The sequence below is a fragment of the Aphelocoma coerulescens genome, chromosome 4, assembly GCF_041296385.1.
Source record: "Aphelocoma coerulescens isolate FSJ_1873_10779 chromosome 4, UR_Acoe_1.0, whole genome shotgun sequence".
Lineage (NCBI taxonomy): Eukaryota > Metazoa > Chordata > Aves > Passeriformes > Corvidae > Aphelocoma > Aphelocoma coerulescens.
Genome location: NC_091017.1, coordinates 55,268,794 through 55,289,816, shown reverse-complemented (window position 1 = coordinate 55,289,816; position 21,023 = coordinate 55,268,794). Strand labels below are relative to the sequence as shown.

Genomic DNA, 21,023 nt, shown 5'->3' with positions numbered 1-21,023 from the left:
AGTGAGTATTTCAGAAATTGCAAACTTTTGAAGAATAATCTCTAAGTATCTGTAAGTATAAAAAAATAATAGTTTAAGAAACAAAATGCCACTTGCCACATAGCTTAAATTTGCACTTAATGAAGGATCAGTGTCTTCCTTCAGCTGCTGTGTTAGAAACAAAGAGCCTCCTGAGCAATGATTTATACTCTTCAAAACAAATCCCACTGTTGAAGCTTGTGACTTCTCTTAATAGTTGGGCAAATACCACGTTCTCTGGAGACGTGTACCATCTTCAGGAGTTTTCAGTGAAGGAGTTGGATGCCCTGAGTCTGTGAATATGTCGCCTGTGTCCCGTGGGGAATGTGGCACTGTTGCAGTTGTATCCAGGCATCTGCAATTTTTGTGTGTCTTGGGTTGCAAAATTGATTAGTTTGCAATGAGGATATAAAAAGAAGCACTGAGCTGGTATACTGCAAACGTTTAGGCCAACACAAATAAAATATGCAGAGCTACAGCTATCCATGTCTTGAAGCTAAGTATCAGCTTTTGTCCTTAGCAAACCTGATGTTATGGTTGCTTTCAGCTACTCTGAATTTGGCTTTCCCACAAATGACAGCACTGGCCCTCATACTAGCTGGAGTGGGAAACTGATCTGGCTAAGAAATTCCCTTCATCTTACAGCATGAACAGAAATGCAGGCAGGAGGGAAGGAGGAGGCTCACCAAAAAGAGGTGTCATTCCATCAGTTTAAAATAGTTCTGAAACTGCAGCTACAGAGTTTAAACTTAGATGCACTCCTTAAGGTATTGGCGAAAAGCAAGGGACACAGGAACCCGGGAGAGTCTCAACCTTAAAGCCTTGGTTTAAAGGTTGTCTGTGTTTAAAATTATACTCAGTAGTATTCTCACTCCCTAATTCTGGAAAGCCTCTCACAGGTTGGAGTCTGTAGGTCTGCACTATAAATACCATCTCTGATCCCCAACTGTCTTTTTCAGTAACATGTAGCCTCTGCTGCAGGGAACAGCTAGATCAGTGTTGATAACCAGGTAACAGCAACACTGGAAGTGAGAAAAGTGAGCTTCCCAAAAGCTCTTAACACGAGAAGTCCTTGGGTGGCAAGCAGGAAGAGTTTTCACAGTGTGGTCAGACCAACAGATTGGCCACCTCAAAATGATCCAGGGAAGCTCAAGCTTCCTTGACCTTCTCTTGTGAAAAGAGAGCAAGCAACAATCTGTTGTGACCCCGGCCCTTGGGCTGAAGATGGTGGCAGAAGAATGCTGCCTCTAATCCCTCCCTGGCTGCAAATCAACTTGGTGAAGTCTGTTGCAGTTAATGTCTGCTAGCAACTGTTCGCACTGTTTCTATGCTGAAAACCTTTCCGGGCACTCTTAAATGGATTTATTTTAGATGATGTGCATGTTGCTAGCAGGAGGCTACGTGCTGAATGCAGATGATGGAACGTGTCTCGCTCCAAAGATCACATTGCAGTTGTTTCCCTGACTTAAAGCAAACAAGCAAAAAGGCAAACTAATGGAAAACTGGTGCCTTAAAGATCCGTGCACAGTGATTTCTTTAGTTTAAGAGCCCAGTAAAATTCTGTAGTCTGGTGCTGTGGTCAAGAGTTCATAGAGGCTGAAATACCTGACACTGAATTCTCCTTGTCTCTGCATTCCTCAGTGCTCCTGGATTAAAGCCACTTGCTTCCTGTTTGGCATGGTACTTTCCAATTGTAATGCATTTCCTCTTAAATGTCCAGAGGTCTAATGATACTATTGTAAACCTGTTAAAATTAATGCTGCAGAGGAAACAGCTTAGTTAATTCCTTGTGGAAAAACTGGGCTGAACTATCTGACTGAGGGACATCAAAACCATTAACTATTAACCTTTTGAAGGCTGAAAAACCTTGTGATATCATGTGAAAATCTGCTCCACAGCTTAGCAGGAGAATTGCACATTCGTTTGTGGACAAGCAATATAACTAATGGTCTAGAAAATTAATATTGCAATACAGAGGCAATCCTCGGCTCTTCGGAGCGGTGTCCTTCTGTTAAAGTCCTCACTATTGCCATGTATTTGTTTGCGTCTGCCTCCTCATCTTCATGTGGGAAGCACCATTACTTAGATGGTGAATGTCTATTTTTCTTTGGGGCAATAGTGCACACTGATTTATTACTGCATGATGTGTGAAAGGGAGTTTTCTTTTCAGCCTTTTCAATAAGGGGAGAGCATTGAACTTGCTAAATGTGTGCATGCATCCAAGTGTGTACTGAGTTCAGCTCAGCTTTTTTCAGTCCATTCTGTTATGCTATTCCATTACCTTGGCTTTTCTCCTTTGAATTGTAGTAGTTCTCATGCACAATTTAGAACCAAGCTTGTGTTACCCCATAAGGCCAGTGGTAAACATGATGCTTTCCCCCCTTCCCCTTTCTTTTCATTTTAGTCATAATGTTGGTATTATTTGGTCTCCTTTTACTGCTAGAGAGATATTACTTGACTTAATATGTTGCAAAGTTGTATTGGTGTGTTGGGAGGCATGTTGGACTGAGTGCCAGATTGTGACTCTCACCCTTGCACCTGTTGTGGAGCAACAAATTTCAGGCCTTAAACTGATAGGCTGGGATGCTGATGCTCTTGCTGCTTGCCTTTTATAACTGTTGGGTTGGTTGGGTGCTGTGTAGCTTGGTTGCACAGCCAACAAATCCTATGGGTGTTACCACGTGTTCCTGGATATTTCTCATATCTTTTCTTAATGAAAGCTGCCTCGTTGCTGTTGTCCTTTAATACCATTTCTAGTTTGGCTGGAAAGAGGCTTGCTGGTTTTTCCAAAACCAATCCTAACTTTACCACTCCTGCCTAGCAACAGCATTAGGTAATGCCTGCTGTTGGCTAAATTACCTGAGTTGTCAGTAGGTCCTTGCATTGTCCTCTTTGCAGTCAAGCCCTGATATAATGCAGTTATAGAGGTTCCTGTGAAACTGCTTGGTGAGTGCCTTCAGGGGGAAGCTGCAGGCCTGACTTGCTGGTGATGGGCACAAGAAGATGCAGCACAATAGCCACAACTGTAAAAGCTCAGGTGTCAGTGGGACATAGGCTTACCGTGCAGGCAGCACCCAGTCTTTGGCTAACTACAGGAGGGATCCAAGGTCATTTTGGCAACTAAGAGAGCTGAACTGTGAAGCAAGTCTGTTTCCTTGGCCAGCAGTGCATGGATCAGGTATGCTGGTCAGTGGTTTTTTGGTTTTAACCTTCCTGTCCTTCCTATCTCCTCCTGTCCCTCAGCCCACAGCAGTGACTAGGACCATGCTATAAGTGCTCTCTGCCTCTCAAGCCTGGTTTTCAGACCAAAGCTGGCAGACCTGCTAGATAAGAAGTGTGACGTTTATGTATTAATTTCTGGAGTTACAGGGATCAGCCACAAAGTATTAGCACCACTATACAGTATGTCCTCTGTTATTTAAAAGGGAGGATAGTGGATAGCTTCAGTTATTTGAGGTTTCAAGTAATCCAGGGCAATTTTCAGTGTAATTAATACATGTCAGGAATTTGACCCTTGTGGGGATAACACGAAGTTCTAGATAACTGAGGTGATACTGTAAACAAGTTGTGAAAATTGTGCCAGAAGACTGTCTGCACAGGTGAGTAGCACCACCTAATAAAATCTCTCAGCTTTTGATCTAGAAAAATATTTCATGCAACTTTCACTTGACATATGCAGAAGCAGAAAAAACCCTTCATTTTTGTACAGTTCCTGGATGTTTTCTTTCATTAAGTTTCTCCTGTTACCCCTAAGGAGGTCAGATAGTAGTTGCTTCTCAAACTATAGCAACTGCATGAAAAGGAAAACTTGAAATGTTCTGAGAGTGCCACATGGACCAAACACATATACACTGTTCTACGGTACTGCTTGTTTCTCTTAAAAAAAAAATATAAGCAGATTTTAAAAAATTGATTTTTAAAATTAAAATTATTACTACTACAGGCTTGATACTATATATTGGAAACAATGTATTTTCTGATATTTCAGGAAACAAATTATGAACAAATGCAGGAATTGCATCAGTCATTGGCAAAACTAGTTGCAAACTGATAAATAAAACAGAATGGTTCCCATGGAGTGCTGTCGGAGCTCTTCCAAAAGCCTCTAAAGAAGTAAAGAGAAATAAGTACATAAATAAATGTTGTGGGCCAAAAGAACACATAAAATTTGTAACTATAGTCAGTGTTTAGTGACAGACTTACATAAAAAAGTAACATGACATAAAGATTGTCTAAGGAGGCTGGGTTTTGTTTTGCTCTGTATTTTTTGAGAAGTCAGGCTAGATTATCTTCCTCCTTAGTGTACATGCCTGTATTTTATTTTTACACTGCTGAATAGTGACTGGATGGAATCTGATATGTCAGTGGGCTAGAATTAGACAAGGAAGAAGCAAGATAATTACATCCTCTTGGAGAACTGCTGCAGTCTTGCAACAATTTGAGTAAGCAAGGTATTAGCAGAATTGTTTTAGAATGAGTGATGCTTTATCTTCAGCAAGATTGCACCAGTTTTTCCTTATTCTTCATTCTATCTGAAACAACCCAAAGGGCAAAATTCAATCCAATATTATGATTAGTTTGAAGGGAGTTTAGGAGCTGTATCTTCAGACATGGCTGGGCTCCATTTTTGTGCATCTCAGATCTTTGAATGATACAGTCAGCACTGACCAAAATCCATTTTCCTGCCAAGTATCAACTTGCTGATATGAATCTCCTCCTCTGTGTTATGCTATATGGCACCTCAAGTCCTCAAGTCTCTGCCTTCAGGAGTCTGTAATTAAGAAACAACACATAGATGCAGTTAAAAGGGACAGAGAGAAACAAGGTATTTGTCAGCATGTGTTATCAGCAAACTCGGTATCTATCGGCCATTGGCATTTCAAATGCACAACTAACACAGAATTTTGGGGAGGATGATGGAATAGTTCCAATGAAATTTAGAGGAGGCTACTCATAAGCATGAGGACTGTGCGTGAGAAAATCCAAAATCTGCTGAGAGTCAGCACCCACAGTATTAGACTAAGTTGGCTAGTTCCCAGGGGTGTTTGAGACCTTAAATGCTCTTTAGTCCTTACCCTCTGGTTGATCAGAGATTTATCTCTTGCTTTTTAAATACTATTACCCAATCTCTTGAGCCACCCAATCCTGATTAAAATTTACTTTCTAAAATATGATCCTGGAGAACTGAAACTCTTTGAATTCCAGACCTTTACATATTTTCTTAAGAACTAAGAGTTCTTGGTGATCTCACACTTGCATCAAAAATTCTTGCAGATAGTTTATCTTCCCAAGAGTAGTTCAGCTTGCTTATTCTTTTTCATTTGGCTGAAATTTGATGAGCAATACTAGAAATCCAGCACTTAAACTTTAATACAAACTATTATGTAAGCAAATTACACACCAAGAAATTCAAAGATTGTGGTCAGTATTCTCTATCACAGCTTTCAATATAATTTATTCTCTTTTTAAAGCAGCATAGAAATATTCTTGTCTTGTATAACTTTGCAAGTTAGAGAAAAAAAAAAAAAGCCAGACTGAGGATGGGAAGTAAATAAGAGGAAAAACAGTCAACTACTCTATTCAGGATAATGGAAGGTGGAGTTTAGGATATGCCAGAGAATGCAGAACCCTGGATAACCTCTGTGGTATGGGTGTAGGCAACTGACTGAACAGCCTGCTTGGGTTTGACATCTCTCACCCTTGCTCAGGACAGCCTCATCAGCTCTTGCAGAAGAGCGGCTTTATGCCAGTGCCTTTCCCATTGGGGGCAAATGGCCCAAAGGCATGAGATCAGCTTAGCAGTCCACCACAGCACAGTCTCTGCAGTCACAGGCATGCTGAAGCCCCTGTGCAGCTCTGGGCTGGGCTGGCATGTACACAAAGGGCATGCAGGGCATCTGTGACCAGGGTCTGGTGCCTCCTGGGTGGGTGGGCTCCTGTGCTGCAGTTTGGGCAGTGTTCCTGCGTCACCTACAGCGGTTGCATAGCTCTGTAGCCCCTGTATTTGGATGGGGCTACATCTGTTGACCTTGTAAACCCCAGGTAGCTCTTAGTGTCTCCAGATTTAAGGGTTGATTGGCTTCAGCACAGTGCTGAGCGTCAGCTGGGTCCGTGCACTCAAGCAAGGCAGTCCTGTGTCTGATGAATGTATTCCCCAGTTGCTAGGAAGTTCAGTGTAGAGGTGCTTGCCAAAGCCAGTAAGTCCTGCCGGCCTTGAGCTGATTTGGGGTAGCCATGTGTAACTTTTGCATTCTCCAGAAATCTGCACCTATGGGAGTGGTTTGGAGACGTGAGCTGGCTGGGGACTGGGACGCTGCAGTGCTTTAAATCAGCTAATTTGCTGGGAGCTTCTTATTGGTGCTGGAGCCTGGTGTAATAATCTTGTCGGACTCCACTGGTTCTGCTATCTAGATATACCTCTCTCTGATCAACTCTGAGCCCTGCCTCTTTGCTGAGGAAAGGAAAGAATCATATTTAAATTTAGCATTTTTCTTTTATACAGTCTCATTAGCTAAGTTTTACTAAGTTTTTTATGTGGCTTTAAATTGAAACAGTTTTCAGAAGTATCAGGTGTGGAGTTGGAAGCTTGTTATTTGATGGTACATGAACATCTCTGCTGGCTTTATTTGTGACTGTTGTGAGCAGGAGCCACTGGTTATGCCTAGGTAAGCTGAACTATAAGCATGGTTGGCTCTTTTCCTCTAACAAACAAAAGTTTATCTTAAGTCTGGCAAGGACAGAAGGTCCTTTCTTTTCCTCTTCTGTTCCCTTCACCAACAAATAAGCTATTTCTGCCATCTTCACTGCTTAGCTCCTGTTTCTAAGGACCTGGTGTGATCCATGTGATAAACTCATCTTCCTCCCCTTGTTGCTTTGTGTATTCTGAGAGGAGAGAGGGTGTTGTGATAGTACACCTCTAATGTGTTGAAGAAAACTGGACAACAGGGATATCAGTCCTGTAGGAAGAGAGATCCTTTCTTGTCCTCTGTTCTGCTGTCCAGAGGAACCAGACCCAAGACATTGCAAAAGAGCTGGGAAAAACCTTTGCATCAGGAATGCACCATATTAAAGAAGTGTTCTGTTCTTTCTCCCTTGCTTTAATCATTGATTTTATTCAATTAATTTAAAGAAATTCTTCTTAAATATAGTGTATTATTGTCCTATGCTTTATTCCTCCTGAAAGCTTAGTCTTCACAACTGCAAATTACACTAGTATCAAGATGTAATCCACGAATCCTGATGTCTAAATGGCTTTTCAAAGGCATGCTTGCATGACCAGTATAGACTTGATGAAGAGTAGAAATTTAAGTAATTTAAGTAAACTATTCTGCGTAGTCAATCTAGGTTTGCAGCTACAATAGCTTCAGGAATAGTCATGCTGTTTCTTGAATTATATCTAGAGACTGCTTACTGATGGTTGAAAAGGAATGGAAAAGAAATCTCTGCCAGAGTATTGGGTAGCTCATCTTGCCATGAATATTTGCCATAAAAATCCCCACCAAGGCTGGAGATATTCAAGATCACTGACAATTATGGCCATGCCATCTAGACACCAAATGAATGTTTTCAAATCTGGGAAAGAAACAACAGATACATGGATATAGCATTGGGGTATTCAATAATTCAAGCTGTTATACTTTATATGGTCAAAGTCACAAATGGGCACTGATTTACTTAGCATATTTTTGCACCGATAATTTGATTGTCTCTAAAAATCACTTGAAGAAAGTTGAAAATTACTCATTTTCTTCCCCTTCCTTTTCCTCACCAAAGTATTTCTAGACACCTAAATATGAATGCTTTCTATTTATTTTTAGTGAAAGTAAAAACAATAAGGTAGGTTTTTCATGGGGAATGTGCTGGAACTTCATTCAGTAGAAATAGCCAATTAAAAAAAAAAAAAGTGGTTTTTGGACTTGAGCAACTTCTTTTAGAAGTGTTTTCAAGGAGACCCCAACCTGTACATTAAAGAAGTCCAGTATGTTTTATGTAATGTTGGCATGAAAATGCAAAGTTCTGAGTGGGGGGAAAATGTATGTCAGGTATCATGTAACAGCAGCAAAAAGATTTCTGATGTTTATCAAACCTTGAACAGCACAGATTATTAAAACATATTCCTTGGCAATAAAGAGTAGATGTTTAGTTTGAAAGAAGAAGTGGAATTTGTTGCTTTTTTTTGCAGAGGTCACGAACTGAGCAGGAATGAGTCCTCCTTGGCAGTTCCACTATTTTGCTGTTTGCCTTGGGGGATAGAGATTTGGTCTGATTTTAACAGCTACTGCCAGGCCCCCAGCCCCCACAAGCAGCTTTCTTGCGAGTTTTGAAGCCCACCTACAGCAGTTGTACTTGGACAGAGGGGTGAAGAGGCCCTCCAACAGCTCGGGATGCACAGTGTCCTGATCCCTGTCGTGGATTGCTGTCTACTGAGAGAAGTCTGAGTACTGACAAGTGTTACAATTTTCTGTCTTTGAATGGAAGACAGCTTTACTTAATATACAAAGCAAAAGGGAAAATACCATATAAAAGAAAAGGGGCAAGAAAGTGAAGTCATGCTAGAAGTGAGTAGTTACTGCAATTAGAAAAAGTGTTATGAGGCTGCCAGGTGGTGGTCATACATTCAGTTTTAGAGGTTTGATGTCATGTTGATTTTAATTTTAGGTACCAATTTCTTTTGTACCTTTACCGTTTCAAACCTTAAGAATAAACTTCAGAAAATTTCAGCTGTTCTCTGGCACTGAATGCTCAGCTGGTTCAATACAGCTGGAGGTCACAAAACCTCAGACTATGTTCATCATGCATATACTTTCATTAAAATCTTGTATTTTGGGGGATTATACAACTGTGATGAAATCTGCTTCTGTGCCTGAATGGGAAGACAGCTGATAAATTACATGGGGAAGGTAAAAATTGAGGCTATACCTCCAACACAGTTTTGTTTCAGGTTCTTGTGTATCAGAAAAGCTTTATGTATAATTCTCACTATTGCTCATTTCTGTTTCCTTTATTTTTCTGTCCTTGTCCTCTGCTTTGGATATAGTGAGAGAGAAAAATAAGAGCAGTCAGTAGTGATCACAGGTTGAGAAGTATTTTTTCAGATAGTAATCTCTGAAGCTGCATACCGATGCACTGATTATGCTTTGTGTTACCTGTACTGGCTTATAATAGATAAATGCTGGTCAATTAATTAATTAATAATACACTCAGACACACCTTTTCAGGTGGACAACCTTGTGATGCACAGAGTTTTTCCTCATTTTCTTCTCTGCAAGACCCACTCCATCCCAAAGGTTATTTTGCAAGTTGAATCTGATGGTTTCCTGGAGCTGGGTCCCTTGAATAGTCAACACTGTTCTTCCTGGAAAACAAGGTTATTTTCTCTACAGTCAAGTCAAAATATAGAAAGCAGGCATTGGGTGTCAGTGCCCTGGGATATCAAATGTGCTCAAAGGGATCCCATGAAGCTTGGACTCTTCAGGCAGAGAAAATAAGGCAGGTTATGTGAAAAAAAGGTATTATCTTCTGTAGACCTGCTAGTATAATTAAGGAAAACATGGGATAAATCTTAGCACATAAATTTGCTTTGCATATGTAATCATCTTTACCACCAAAGTACCCCTCTTAGCAGGAACACATAAATAGTTTTTAAAAGGTATCTGTTGTGCCATGGCTTAACACACAATTGCCCTGACACCAGTCTGGAAAGACACAGGTTTATAAAGCACTGCTTGGTTTAATTGATGACTATAAATAACTCATGAAGGACTTACTTGTGTTGGAGATTAAGCTATTCATGGTGTTCCTTTGAACCACCCTAGGGCTGTGCCTTTTGGGTGTATTGCTCATGAGGTAACTCAACTTTATTTATCTATGTTTGTTTGGGTTTTTTTTAAATTTTTATGCAGAGTGATAAGCTTTTAACACTATGTCTAGCAAAAAAATTACTTTCCCCTATTTAATGCTCAGGTTAGTTTCTTTGGTGGTCTCCTTTACTTAAATTTTGTTTTCACAATATCTGATGTAGTGGTTCTTATGACTTAACAACTCTAGATTTAAAGTTTATGTATTTTTGTTTTCTTTAAGCAGTTTGTTTGGGATGGCTGTCTTTTGAGTTCTTCTGAAGCCATAGTCAGACCCTGTACTTTCTTTAACATTCATTGGGTCTGGATAATAACACACAAATAAACCAAACTTAGGAGACAGCACTTCGCCCTTAGTTGTGAATTTCTTGCCCATTTTTATATTTTGCTGTAGAGCTCATTTGTGGGGACAGCAGCTGCAGGGATGTGCTGAGAAAGGAAAGTGTCCAGTTTCCCCAGAAGATGTCCAGAGGGAACCATTGTGGCACTAGCTGTGGTTTCAGGGTTGAAACCCTTGAAATCTGTGTTTAGGTTAGTCATACTCCTGCACTCATAATGTGAGTGCAAATAAAGGTCAAATTTGTCTTCAGGACCTTTCTTCCTCTCCTTCAGACAGACAGCAAAACTATTGCCAGCAGGATGGATAAGAAGTAGCTGCCACAGATGGGAGCTGAGGTTGTCCTCAGAGCATCATATTGTGATATTTCTTTCATTCTTGTCTCTTTTTTAGCTCTTCCCCCAACCCACTCTGGCATAACTCTTGTATTGATCCACTTCATAGCCCCACCAAGAAGACAGAGTGAGATAAATAACATTCCTTTCCATCACAAGAGCCATGCCTTACTTTTTTTCTGGTTTTGTGTCTTTACCCATCTGGCTCTGGATTTGCAAGGTGAATTCCCAGTGGCTTTTAGGAGTGCTTGGATACAATTCACTGTATGAGAGCTGGTTTTTAACCCTGCTCATTGTGAGCTTTATTCACAAAAAAAAAAAAAGTGAAAGGAGAAGTCATAAAACTGAGACCAAATCCCTCACAAGCCAAGTGCTATCATCTGGTACTACAAAGCTGAGAGAGTGAGCTGCAGAGAAGGGGTGGAAAGGAAATGTTATCCTTCCTTGGCCATATATGGCTGTTACCATAGAATATGGCATCAGATAGGCACCCCCTCCTCAAGACCTGGTGAAATCTAACATCTGGTTGACAGCTGGCTGTGATTTCATCAGCACCAGAGCCAGTGAATAGCCTGGAAATGTTTTGGGTTTTTTTCCCTGTCTGCCTCTGTTCTGTTTTGAGTGCTGTAAGCAAAGCCATCTTAGGGTGTATCTTGGGTTTGGCAAATCTGAGGGAGTTTGCATCATCTGATCATCATCTGCTCTCTCCCCCAAAGACATGGATGTTGACTGGGCCCCCATTTGTTTAAATGTTTTATTTGTGCCTTCAGGGATAATGAAAGTAGAAAGGAGTAATATCAAGACCTACTTAACTAGTGAAGTCATGGGGTTAGCCTTGTGTTCTTGCTGTGTGCACCCCTCCCACCCTCCAGTGGTTTGCTTTTGCCTGTTGAGTTGAAGTCTGCTCTTGCTCATGTTTTCTCTTTTGCCCAGCTTCCATTCACATTATTGAAAAAAGATAAGTTTTTATACAATCAAAGTTTTTATACAATCAATAGTAGCATCAAAGTTGTGCACTATCTTCTTGTTCTAGGCACTTGCAGGTTTTTGCCCTAGTGAGCCTGGTTGGGAGCAGCAGGATCTAAGCACCTGGGCACTACCAGCCAAGTTGTCTTTGGGGTCAGGTACTGAGACACCCAAAGGGTGTTTAGCCTGGAGAGGAGGAGGCTGAGGGTGGACCTCATTGCTCTCTACAAGTACCTGAAAGGAGGTTGTAGTGAGGTGGGGGCTGGTCTCTTCTGCTGCGCCTACAGTGAGAGGACTAAAGGAAATGACTTTAACCTGAGACAGGGGAGATTCAGATTTGGGATCAGAAAAAAAAAATCACTGTAGGATGATGAGGCATTGGAATAGGTTGCCCATGGATGTGGTGGAGTCACATCCCTGGAGGTGTTCAAGAGGCACCTGGATCTGGCACTGGGTGATGTGGTTTAGTGGTTCAGGGGTTACAGGGGCAGTGCTGGGTGGATGGTTGGACTGGATGATCTTGAAGGTCTCTTCTAACCGTGATGATTTTATGATTCTATGATTTTATCTTCACCAGACTTAGATATTACCTGAAGGTCACTTAGAGCCACGTTTCGGGTTTCTGGTGTGTTCTGTGTAGTTGAACGGTACCAACTGGCTTTTTTCTCCACACCATTTTAAAGGTGGGTTTTTTTGCCTTTTTGACAAGAAAGCAGGGCTGTTATTGGAGGAGATACATATTTTCCTTCTTGACTGCCCAAAACGAAGCAGAAAAAAGCTGGGCTTTCTTGGCAAAGGCAACCTTCACCAGCTTCTCAGGGGCACGCTGGAAGGCTCCACCTGTGGAGCCGGGCATTGCCGTGCCCGCCGGTGTGCCCTACTCCTCCTGGTTCTATCTGGTCATCGCGGTGGCAAGTGCCTCTTGCTTTGGCGGCTCGCACGCTCCGTGCGCGGTGCTCCCTCTCCTCGAGTGCCGTGCCCCCGCCGGAGCCCGGGCGGCTGCCCCTGCGCTGGGTGGAGCCCGGCGGCTGCGGCTCCCGCCGGCCCCGCTGCCGCCCCGCCGCGGGGTCGCGGCCCTGCGGAGGCGAGCGTCGGTCCGGCCGACGGGCTGGTAAGTCCTGCTTCGCCTCCCTGCTCCCACGGACCATCTCTTTCTGTTTTCTTTTTTTTCCCCGCTAGCGTTTAATTTTCGTGGGTGAGGCTATTGTGTGCCAGAATCCTTTTGGGGTGTAAGCAGCCCGGTCTCCCCTTGCTGTTCGGGGGGTGCCTTCAGTTCTGGTGTCCTGTCATTCTCCCTCTCCTGGAGGTTAACCATCCTCGGCTTCTAAGTGAGTGTGTCCTAACTATGACCCATTTCCTTCCAAATCTACTGATTTGGAGTCTGCCACGGAAAACAAGCTTTTGTATAGTTGTGTTGTATATATACAGTAAATCATATTGGATGAATGGTAAAACACACACACACACATATACTGTTAAACATATGTATATAGTTAAACATACAAAAGTATATTGGAGAAATAGTAACACATATATGCATACTCATATGTATGTATGCATGTATGTATATGTATGTGTATATATATGTATGTACATATATATATATATATACATATATATATATGAGAAAAGTTCCCAGACTTTCTTACAGAAGTTTTTCCCTGGTGGACTTGAACTGAATATTTCAGTATTTCTATGAACCTGTGAATCAGGCAAGATCCACTGCTTTTATAGAGGTAAATTATGACCACTAATTACTTACATAAAATGGAAAAATAAGGGAATTAGGAAGAAATGTTGCGAGAAAACAGAAGGCTTTTAACAGTCTATTGGAAATGGCTCAGAAAAGTGGTTTGGAAATTTTCTTTTTTGTTTTTTATTTTTTATTTTAGAGATCTTCTAATTTATTCTGGAGCAGGGAAAATATCAGCATTCCAGAAATGAAAAGGGCCACCTGTTTGTTTGCAGCTGTCCTGCAAAACAGCAGTGCTACTGGCAGCTAATAATATCTCCAGCTTGCCGAAGTGGCATGTATTTGGCATTTTATTCAGTGTTCTGTGCAGACATACAGCTTGGCTTGCTTTTATTTTCCCAAGTTTATCTGAATATCTCGTCCGGGCCATGCTGTAGCACATCTGACAAACGATGGCTCCACAGTGATAAGCTGTAGGACTGATTTGCAGTGCGAATACAGTGAGACTGTTTTGTATGTATTGTGGCGGATGAAAGGAATGGAAGTGGGCCAAATTCAAGCTGTTTGCCATTGCATCTGATCAGCAGATCCTATGGAGAGAATTTGCCTGCTGTGAATATTTAATTCTCGCTAGCTTGAACTATGTTGTGTGTTGGCAGTGCTACTGTGTGAATTTGCGGTGGCTTTCCAGGGTGTCTGTCCTACTCAACTGCCAATTTCTGGGGGTTTTTTTACAGGGTTCAGGATTTTGTGCTCCACTTTGTGCATGAGGAAAATGACTTAATGCTATATGGTGAACATTTTTTCGTATTTATAACACGCTGTTTAAAACAAACAAAAAAAAGTTACAAGTGAGCAGTGTGTTATCTTTTCCCCCCTTCCTCATTCCCTCCCTCTACCTTCACCTTCACCACTCACCCCTCCACTGTCTACTCTCTCTACATTAGCTTCAGATGATTGTCCTGGCAAAGTGATTTTGTAGATGTGAGTCTGTCAGATTACACACCAAAAAGGATGAAAAGGTGATGGTGCTGAAATGCAACTGTGAGAGCAGGAGCGTTTTTCCCTTCCTTCCCATGCATCCTTCTGACTAAGTTCTCAGGGAGTCAGTGCTCTGCACCCTTAGCTGCCCGCGACCCTTCTTACTGCTTCATGGCTGGCTTTGCCTGGGAGTTTTAGTTTTGTGTGTTGGTTAAATTTTTGTTTCTGAAATTCAGTATAGTGAAACATTTATATTAATAATTTTTGCTTTTCTATACCTACAAGTAAATGACATTGGTTATAGTGCTGATGTAACAGTAACTGTCAGGACTCTGCTGAGGCAAGCAGAAAAGGGTGGGGATTTAACCTATTAGTGTATCCTGTGTTTGTGTCCTGTGTCTGTTACCACACTGAAGTGTTTGTCTTCTTGTATGCAGCCTATTTAGACTTTCTGACATTTTATAGGTCAATCATAGATAAAATTGTGTAGCTATCTGTGATATCTATAGGTTTCAGATTTATAATTTATAGATCTGTATAAATGTAGATATTTATGGACATAAAATTTTGTATATTAAAATAATAGATAAAATTTGCAAAATAAATTCAGGCTGTAACCGATCAGCTTGTTCTTCCTCTGTGTGTATGAAGGACAAAAGCTGGAAGAAGATTTTTGATTGTACAGTGGTGTGGAATAAAACCAAGTGGAGCCAGCATGAGACAGTTGCAGGTCCTCTGGGGCTGTAGGAAATGATGTGCTGACCAAGTGACCAATTCTCTGTCTACTCCAACACTGCAGCTGCAGAAAGTAATGGCTGAGAGAAAGGCAGTATCATCTCCGTTTAATGTATTGACGAAATTGTGCGATTAGTGCCTCGTAGGGGCTGCCAGAGGGACCAAGTTCTGGTTGTGTCTTCTGAGACCACTGTAAAAGATACTACTGTGTTAGCTGAGGCATGGCAGCTGGCCACCCCGAGATCCTTGCCACTGTAGTGTGACCCATTTGCATGACCTATTTAACTCTGCCAAGTTGTAAGGAGCTGGGCAGGCACATTAAATGTGTCTTTTCAGTCACCTATTTAAAGTAAGGTTGGTTTTTATATGTTGCTACTTGTAAACCTGGTTTTTCTGCTTTTTTTAGTTTCTTCAGCAATGACAAAGAGTGACATTTTAAGTGACTACAAAAAAAATGCATAGGTGCAGCTAACAGATGCTGAACAATAAATCCTCTCAAAAGGTAAAAGCAACATTTTCTGAGAACTGAAGAAATCAGGACCTGGTCAATGCAAGTGTAGTAATCCTGAGAGAAAGTTTTGCTGGGAGCTGGTTCTTAACTTTAAGACTCCTTTCTCCCTTTAATGGCTTAGGACTGCTTTTCTCCAGTGACTCAATGGAACTAACAAAAGCGAATTTCATCTGTCCTAGAGCAAACTAGGAAAAGTGTAGTTTTGTAGTAGTATAAGATACATTTTTGGCTTGGGGTTAGGCAGCCTAGACAGGTGTCCTTGAGTAAATATATCACTTGAAAGAATTTCCTTTGTTGGATTTTTCTTCAATCCTTTCAAACAAATTGCCATTTTTAGGACCATTGGGAAGTAAAAATTATGAGATTGTTAGCAAAAGCAGAAACTTCTTTCAGGTCTCACTCATTTCGTCTTGTTGGCATGTGTGGTTATTTGTTCCCATACAAGATAGTGACTTTCTGATGAATTGTTTGGGTGATAGTGTTAGTGACTGCTGGCAAGTGTTACTCATATTATGACCATCAAAATAAAAGCTTGTAGCCAAACAGGAGTAGGTGACGCTGTTTTTTTGAGAAGCAGGCAGAAGAACCGAGTTTCCAAACTACATGGCTGCCAATAACTGGTATTTTTGTTACTGCGTATCATAACTCAGATGTGAACTTCTGGCATAAAGATGGGTGCAATTAGTTATCTTCAGCATTCCTCCTCCTCTGATTGTTTTCTAAGTCTATTAGGTTACTATTACCTCTATGTCCTGTATATTTTTATTAAATTTGGAAATACTGTTAGGAATTTTTTTTTAATGCTTTTGCATTTTTATTAATTTACACATCACTCCACCAACCATTTGAGAGTGACCAGAACCATCCTCCATCAAAGACTAAACATAAGAGTTATTCATGATGCTGTTGGAAAAATTATAATGCAAACAGTAAGCCAGATGGAAAATTTTACAGGCATCGTTTCATGTCATGAATGATGCTGTCTCTCTGGGTTATGGGCTCTCTTCTCTCTCAACTGCTGTTGCTTCCTCTCCTGGCTCCTCTCCAGAGCTGTTAAGTTTCAGCCAGGGAAGAAAGGGAGATTTGAACTCCTCTGAATTTCCAAGTCTGTGTTTTCTGTGGTGTGGCTGGCGAGCTTTGTGTGTGAGAGTGTTGGCATGCCAAGCGCCGCGGCGATTAGCATGCTGCTTGCAGAACAAACAGGGCTGCTCTCCCCGAGCCCAAAGAAAGGCCTGGGAGCAGATGTGGGGGGAGCCCTGCTCACCAGTCCTGCTCTGTCATGCAGAGTGGGTAAGAGCTGAACATCATGAGGCTCCTCTGCTTCCCAGTTTTTATGAAAACAGGTCTCTACCACACGCTGTGGTTCTGCTCCTCTATAACTCTTCATGTGGCAGCTTAGCTTTAGGTTTGAGATGAGAAGCCTCAAAAAATATCAAGCTGTACATTATATCTTTACTTTCTACACATCTACCATTGCAGTTGCTGATCTAGAAACATATTTATCTAAAAACTTATTCTCTACTGGCCTTCAAGATTATCCATGTAAAACATATTCACTGGTTCTGTAAAAGGGGAGTGGTACATGCATATGTATAAGTATAAAGCCTATATTAACTGTATATGCACACATGCAGATTTAATCTCCTTAGTGCAAACCAAAGAGTCATCGCTGGTACTTGGTTTGAAAGACACTTATACCAGTTTTTATTTAGTCTCTCTTAGTTATTGACTTTTAATTTTTACACTTTGCGAAGAGTAAATCCTCCATAAGAAGTGTTAAGAAATTGGTGTTGTTTCTTTAGAGACAGTGGCCATGTGAGGTGTAGCTTCAAGGTTTTTATTTCAGGAGAAAGCACCTATCTCTTTTCTCAGTGGCTTCTGACTGGTTACAGTTGGAGTGGCAAGAGAATGATTGTGTTAACTGGTTGTTCATATCTGACATGCATGGTGTTTTCTGAACAACTTGCTTGCTTAAATGGTGGTGGGCTTTTTCATATCTACTCTTCCTGCTCTGTTCAAAAATCCTGCCTTTTCTGCTCTGTAGTGTGCTGAGGTCATGTGGCAGCCTCCAGCAGCAGGTAGAGAAATTAGTGGACCTTTTTAAAAAAGTTAAAAGTTAAAAAAGTGCCAACATCTGGGTTTGAAAAGAAGCAAGTCAACAAGCTTGTTGTAGTTACATATCTTGAAAAAAAAAAAGAAAAATAAAAAGTTTCATATGTATCTGGTTTTCAAACAAAATCTACACTGACTTCTTAAATTATGTGAGTGGAAATGTCTTTGGTTCTTCATTTAGCTAATGATATGACTGTTCATGAACAGTTACTGAGTTAGGGAGAAGTTGGTTTGGTAAGACTTTTTTTCAATTAAGGAGAGTTTAAAGTGTTGAGGTTTTATGTTCTTTGTCTCTTTTCAGGATAATATCATATTATTCTTAAGAGGCTGCAAAGAACTGGGACTTAAAGAGTCTCAGCTTTTTGATCCTGGTGATCTGCAGGACACGTCAAACAGAGTAACCATCAAGTAAGTACAACAGCAATTTGTTACAGCATGTTGCAGCCTCAGGTGCATGTGATGCAGTGGTAAATATTTAAGAAAGAGCAAAAATGCTGTATTGAGAAATGTAATTAGCATAAGGCGGAGTAAGTAGGAAGCAGAGGTTTGGGAAGCTTTCAGTGCTGGGACAAACAGATTGTTCTATTCAACAGATTTTGTCCCAGAGACATCAACCACAGCTCTGTAAAAAAGGACAAACACTTGGACAATGCTCTCAGGCCCATGGTGTGACTCTTGGGGATGTCCTGTACAGGGCTAGGAGTTGGACTTGATGATCCTTGTGAGTCCCTTCCAACTCAGTTTATTCTGTGATTTTGTGAAAATAATGTCTTAGTTAGGCAATGGGATTCTGAGGAATTTAGGGGTTTTCCTAACCTAAATTGATGCCATTCTTTTTTTGTCTGTCCAACTAATAAAATAGTGTAGTCTGGGGAAAAAAAATCACAGCTCTGTTATTTCAGATTAAACTGTTCTGATGGTGCAATACGGGACATTAAGAGGCCTCTCAGACTCTGTGAGATGCAGACATAAGCATGGTCTCTTCATTTTCCTGAAAGAGCTATAGCTTGGGACACACAGTAATTGGGCTGAGGAAGTGTGTGTGGACTGGAAATGTCACAATTTAGATAGTTTTTCACCAAAGCCACACACCCACTACCACACAAATTGCACAGGCTCCCCACCATCTAAAAGCAAAAGCAACCCACACTTTCATAAAATTAACAAAATTTGTAATTGGTGTTATTCAGTTTTCCTGAAAGTTTTGAGTCTATTGTAATATTACAGTTATAACTGAATTTATTGCTCTACAGACAAGCAGATACTGCTGAGTTAATTGAATGGCCTCATTTCATTTGGCCAAAAAGATCACTAATGAAATCTTGGTCAGACATATCCATTTAAGAAACGTATGTGGAAACAATTTACTGAATTTCAGCAGATTTTTTTTTTATTCCTTTCTGGCAATGGAACCTGGGCAAGTTTTCATGGTATTCAGGCATTGTCTGGGAAAATTCAAAGGCTCTGAAAATCAAATTGGCCAGTGTCCTTGCTTTAAGGAATACCATTTTTTGCTCCTTCCCAAGTTTCTGACTCTCACGTGAGGTTCTTCTTGCCCTCTACATGACAGTGACTGGGGGCTATGTGATGTATTTCTTCTAAATCTGATAATACTTCAGTGAAATAGGTTCTTTATGTTGTCCTTTAAAATCATTACAGTGAGTGACTGGAGAGAGTTGCAAAACAATCAGTAATCTCCATATAAAACCCTAATCTCCATATGAAACCAGATAGAAAGAGTCTTTCTGATAAAAAACCTTCATCTTTTGGGGTTGAGGATGGATAGAGTACCTCGGTGGAGGCAGGTTGAGAGGCTTTGACTAGGGTGGAGCTCCAAGGAGAGCTGTTTGGTATGTCACCAAGTTAAACCTGGCATCATAAACCCCCTAGAGCTGGCCTGGCCTTCTGCTGCACATGAGGGCTTCAGAGAAAGCAGCTGAGGAAATGAGCCAAACGTTTCCCGAGCACTCTCCAAGCTCACGCTGAGTAACTGAGTTGAGGTGTACAAGCCAAGTCCATGACTGTTACAGAGAAATATGTTGAAGGCTGTCTTCTGCTAGCTAGTTCCCAAAGAATGAAGGTGATTTTTTCCCTCTTTGTAGACTTTTGGGTGATTTTTTAAAATATGGTGAAAATGTTCTTGTACCACTTGTTCTGTGGTAAAGGATGAGTATCACATTATTGCACATGATTAAGATAACGACATTTTAACCATTTTTTTATACAGATATTAATTGAGGCATGCATTAGATCTATTTTTTGGATTATTGTGCTTATAAAAGTTATGAGCTAATGCTGTAAGGAATTTTTCTGTGACTTGTTAAACAAGACTCTTTTCACTTTTATTTTACTAGGAAAAAAACCAGGACTGTTCTATTTTTCTTATTGTGTGGGTATTGGTGGACAAAATTTTGGCTTAAAAACATGTTATCAAAATACTTTGTTTACCACTGCCTATATTTAGGCTTTTGTTGTTCTAACAGATTTAAGTACATTTCTTTTTGGTTTTGTCAGATAAACTTTGATGCTGGAGTGGTCTTACTGTTACAGTAGAAGACAATTCCACTGTAAATAATCAGGACACAATGTTTAGTAAATCTAAAGTGGTCTTGTTTATTTTTCACCACTTAAATGTGATACATATTTCCTTCATTTCTTAATGCTTTCTTTGCTGGATTTCGAAATGTTGTTTATGTTTGCACAAACTTTGTACCCTGTTGTCTTTAACATAAAACTCCCACTCTTCCATGAACATAAGAGAAAAAAATGAATTGAGAAGGATGATGCCAATGTTCAGTCTGAGTGCTCAAGTATACGTTTAAAAAATAAATGTTTTCCACATCAGGTTCTGTTGTAAATGGCACGGTCTTTGTTGCTTTGTCCATTCACTTTGTTCTTTGTAATATTTGTTTGCACAGAAGCACCCGCAATATTTCCTTAATGTTTGGTGATGCCTCTTATGCTTGTTCAGTTGCTTCCAGAATCTGTATGGGTTGCAGAGCAGCATCTGACTGTTGGATAACTGTGGAATGTATTTTAGGAGTGAGGACTTTTGTCTTCCTTTTTTAAGAAATCAGCAACTCTGTTTAAAGGAAATATTTTGGCATTGTCCTACTTTACTGTGGGACCATTATAAACACATTTTCTTTTTGTACTTCCAGAATTCTAATTTAATGATTGAAATAATGGTGACAAAATACTCCCATGTTATGAATAAATGAATGTGTGAACTACATCTTCTTAGCTTTCATGTGTTTCCAGACAGCAGAAGCGTTCAGCAGGCTCTTGTTAGGGAAAATGTGATCTGCTACATACAGCCTCTTGGAAAGTGTGTCTACTTTCTGATTTTTTTTTCTTTTTTTCTTTTTTTTTTCTTTTTTTTTTTTTTTTTTTGTGTATGTGCTTGTGTCTGCAACCAGGAACATTGACTATAGTAGGAAGCTGAAAAATGTAAGTACATCACTTGGAGTTTGTTTTT

The 21,023-nt window shown here is 40.5% G+C and overlaps 1 protein-coding gene across 4 annotated transcripts in view; it reads left to right on the top strand.

Moving 5' to 3' along the window:
• Positions 1-21,023, top strand: part of LIMCH1 (LIM and calponin homology domains 1) — a 176,566-nt gene that overhangs the window by 85,023 nt on the left and 70,520 nt on the right. For all 4 annotated transcript variants that reach the window (XM_069014211.1, XM_069014210.1, XM_069014209.1 and 1 more), the window contains exons 4-5: positions 17,847-17,953; positions 20,965-20,995. In XM_069014211.1, coding sequence (XP_068870312.1) covers positions 17,847-17,953; positions 20,965-20,995 — 138 coding nt within the window. The remainder of the gene's footprint in view (positions 1-17,846; positions 17,954-20,964; positions 20,996-21,023) is intronic.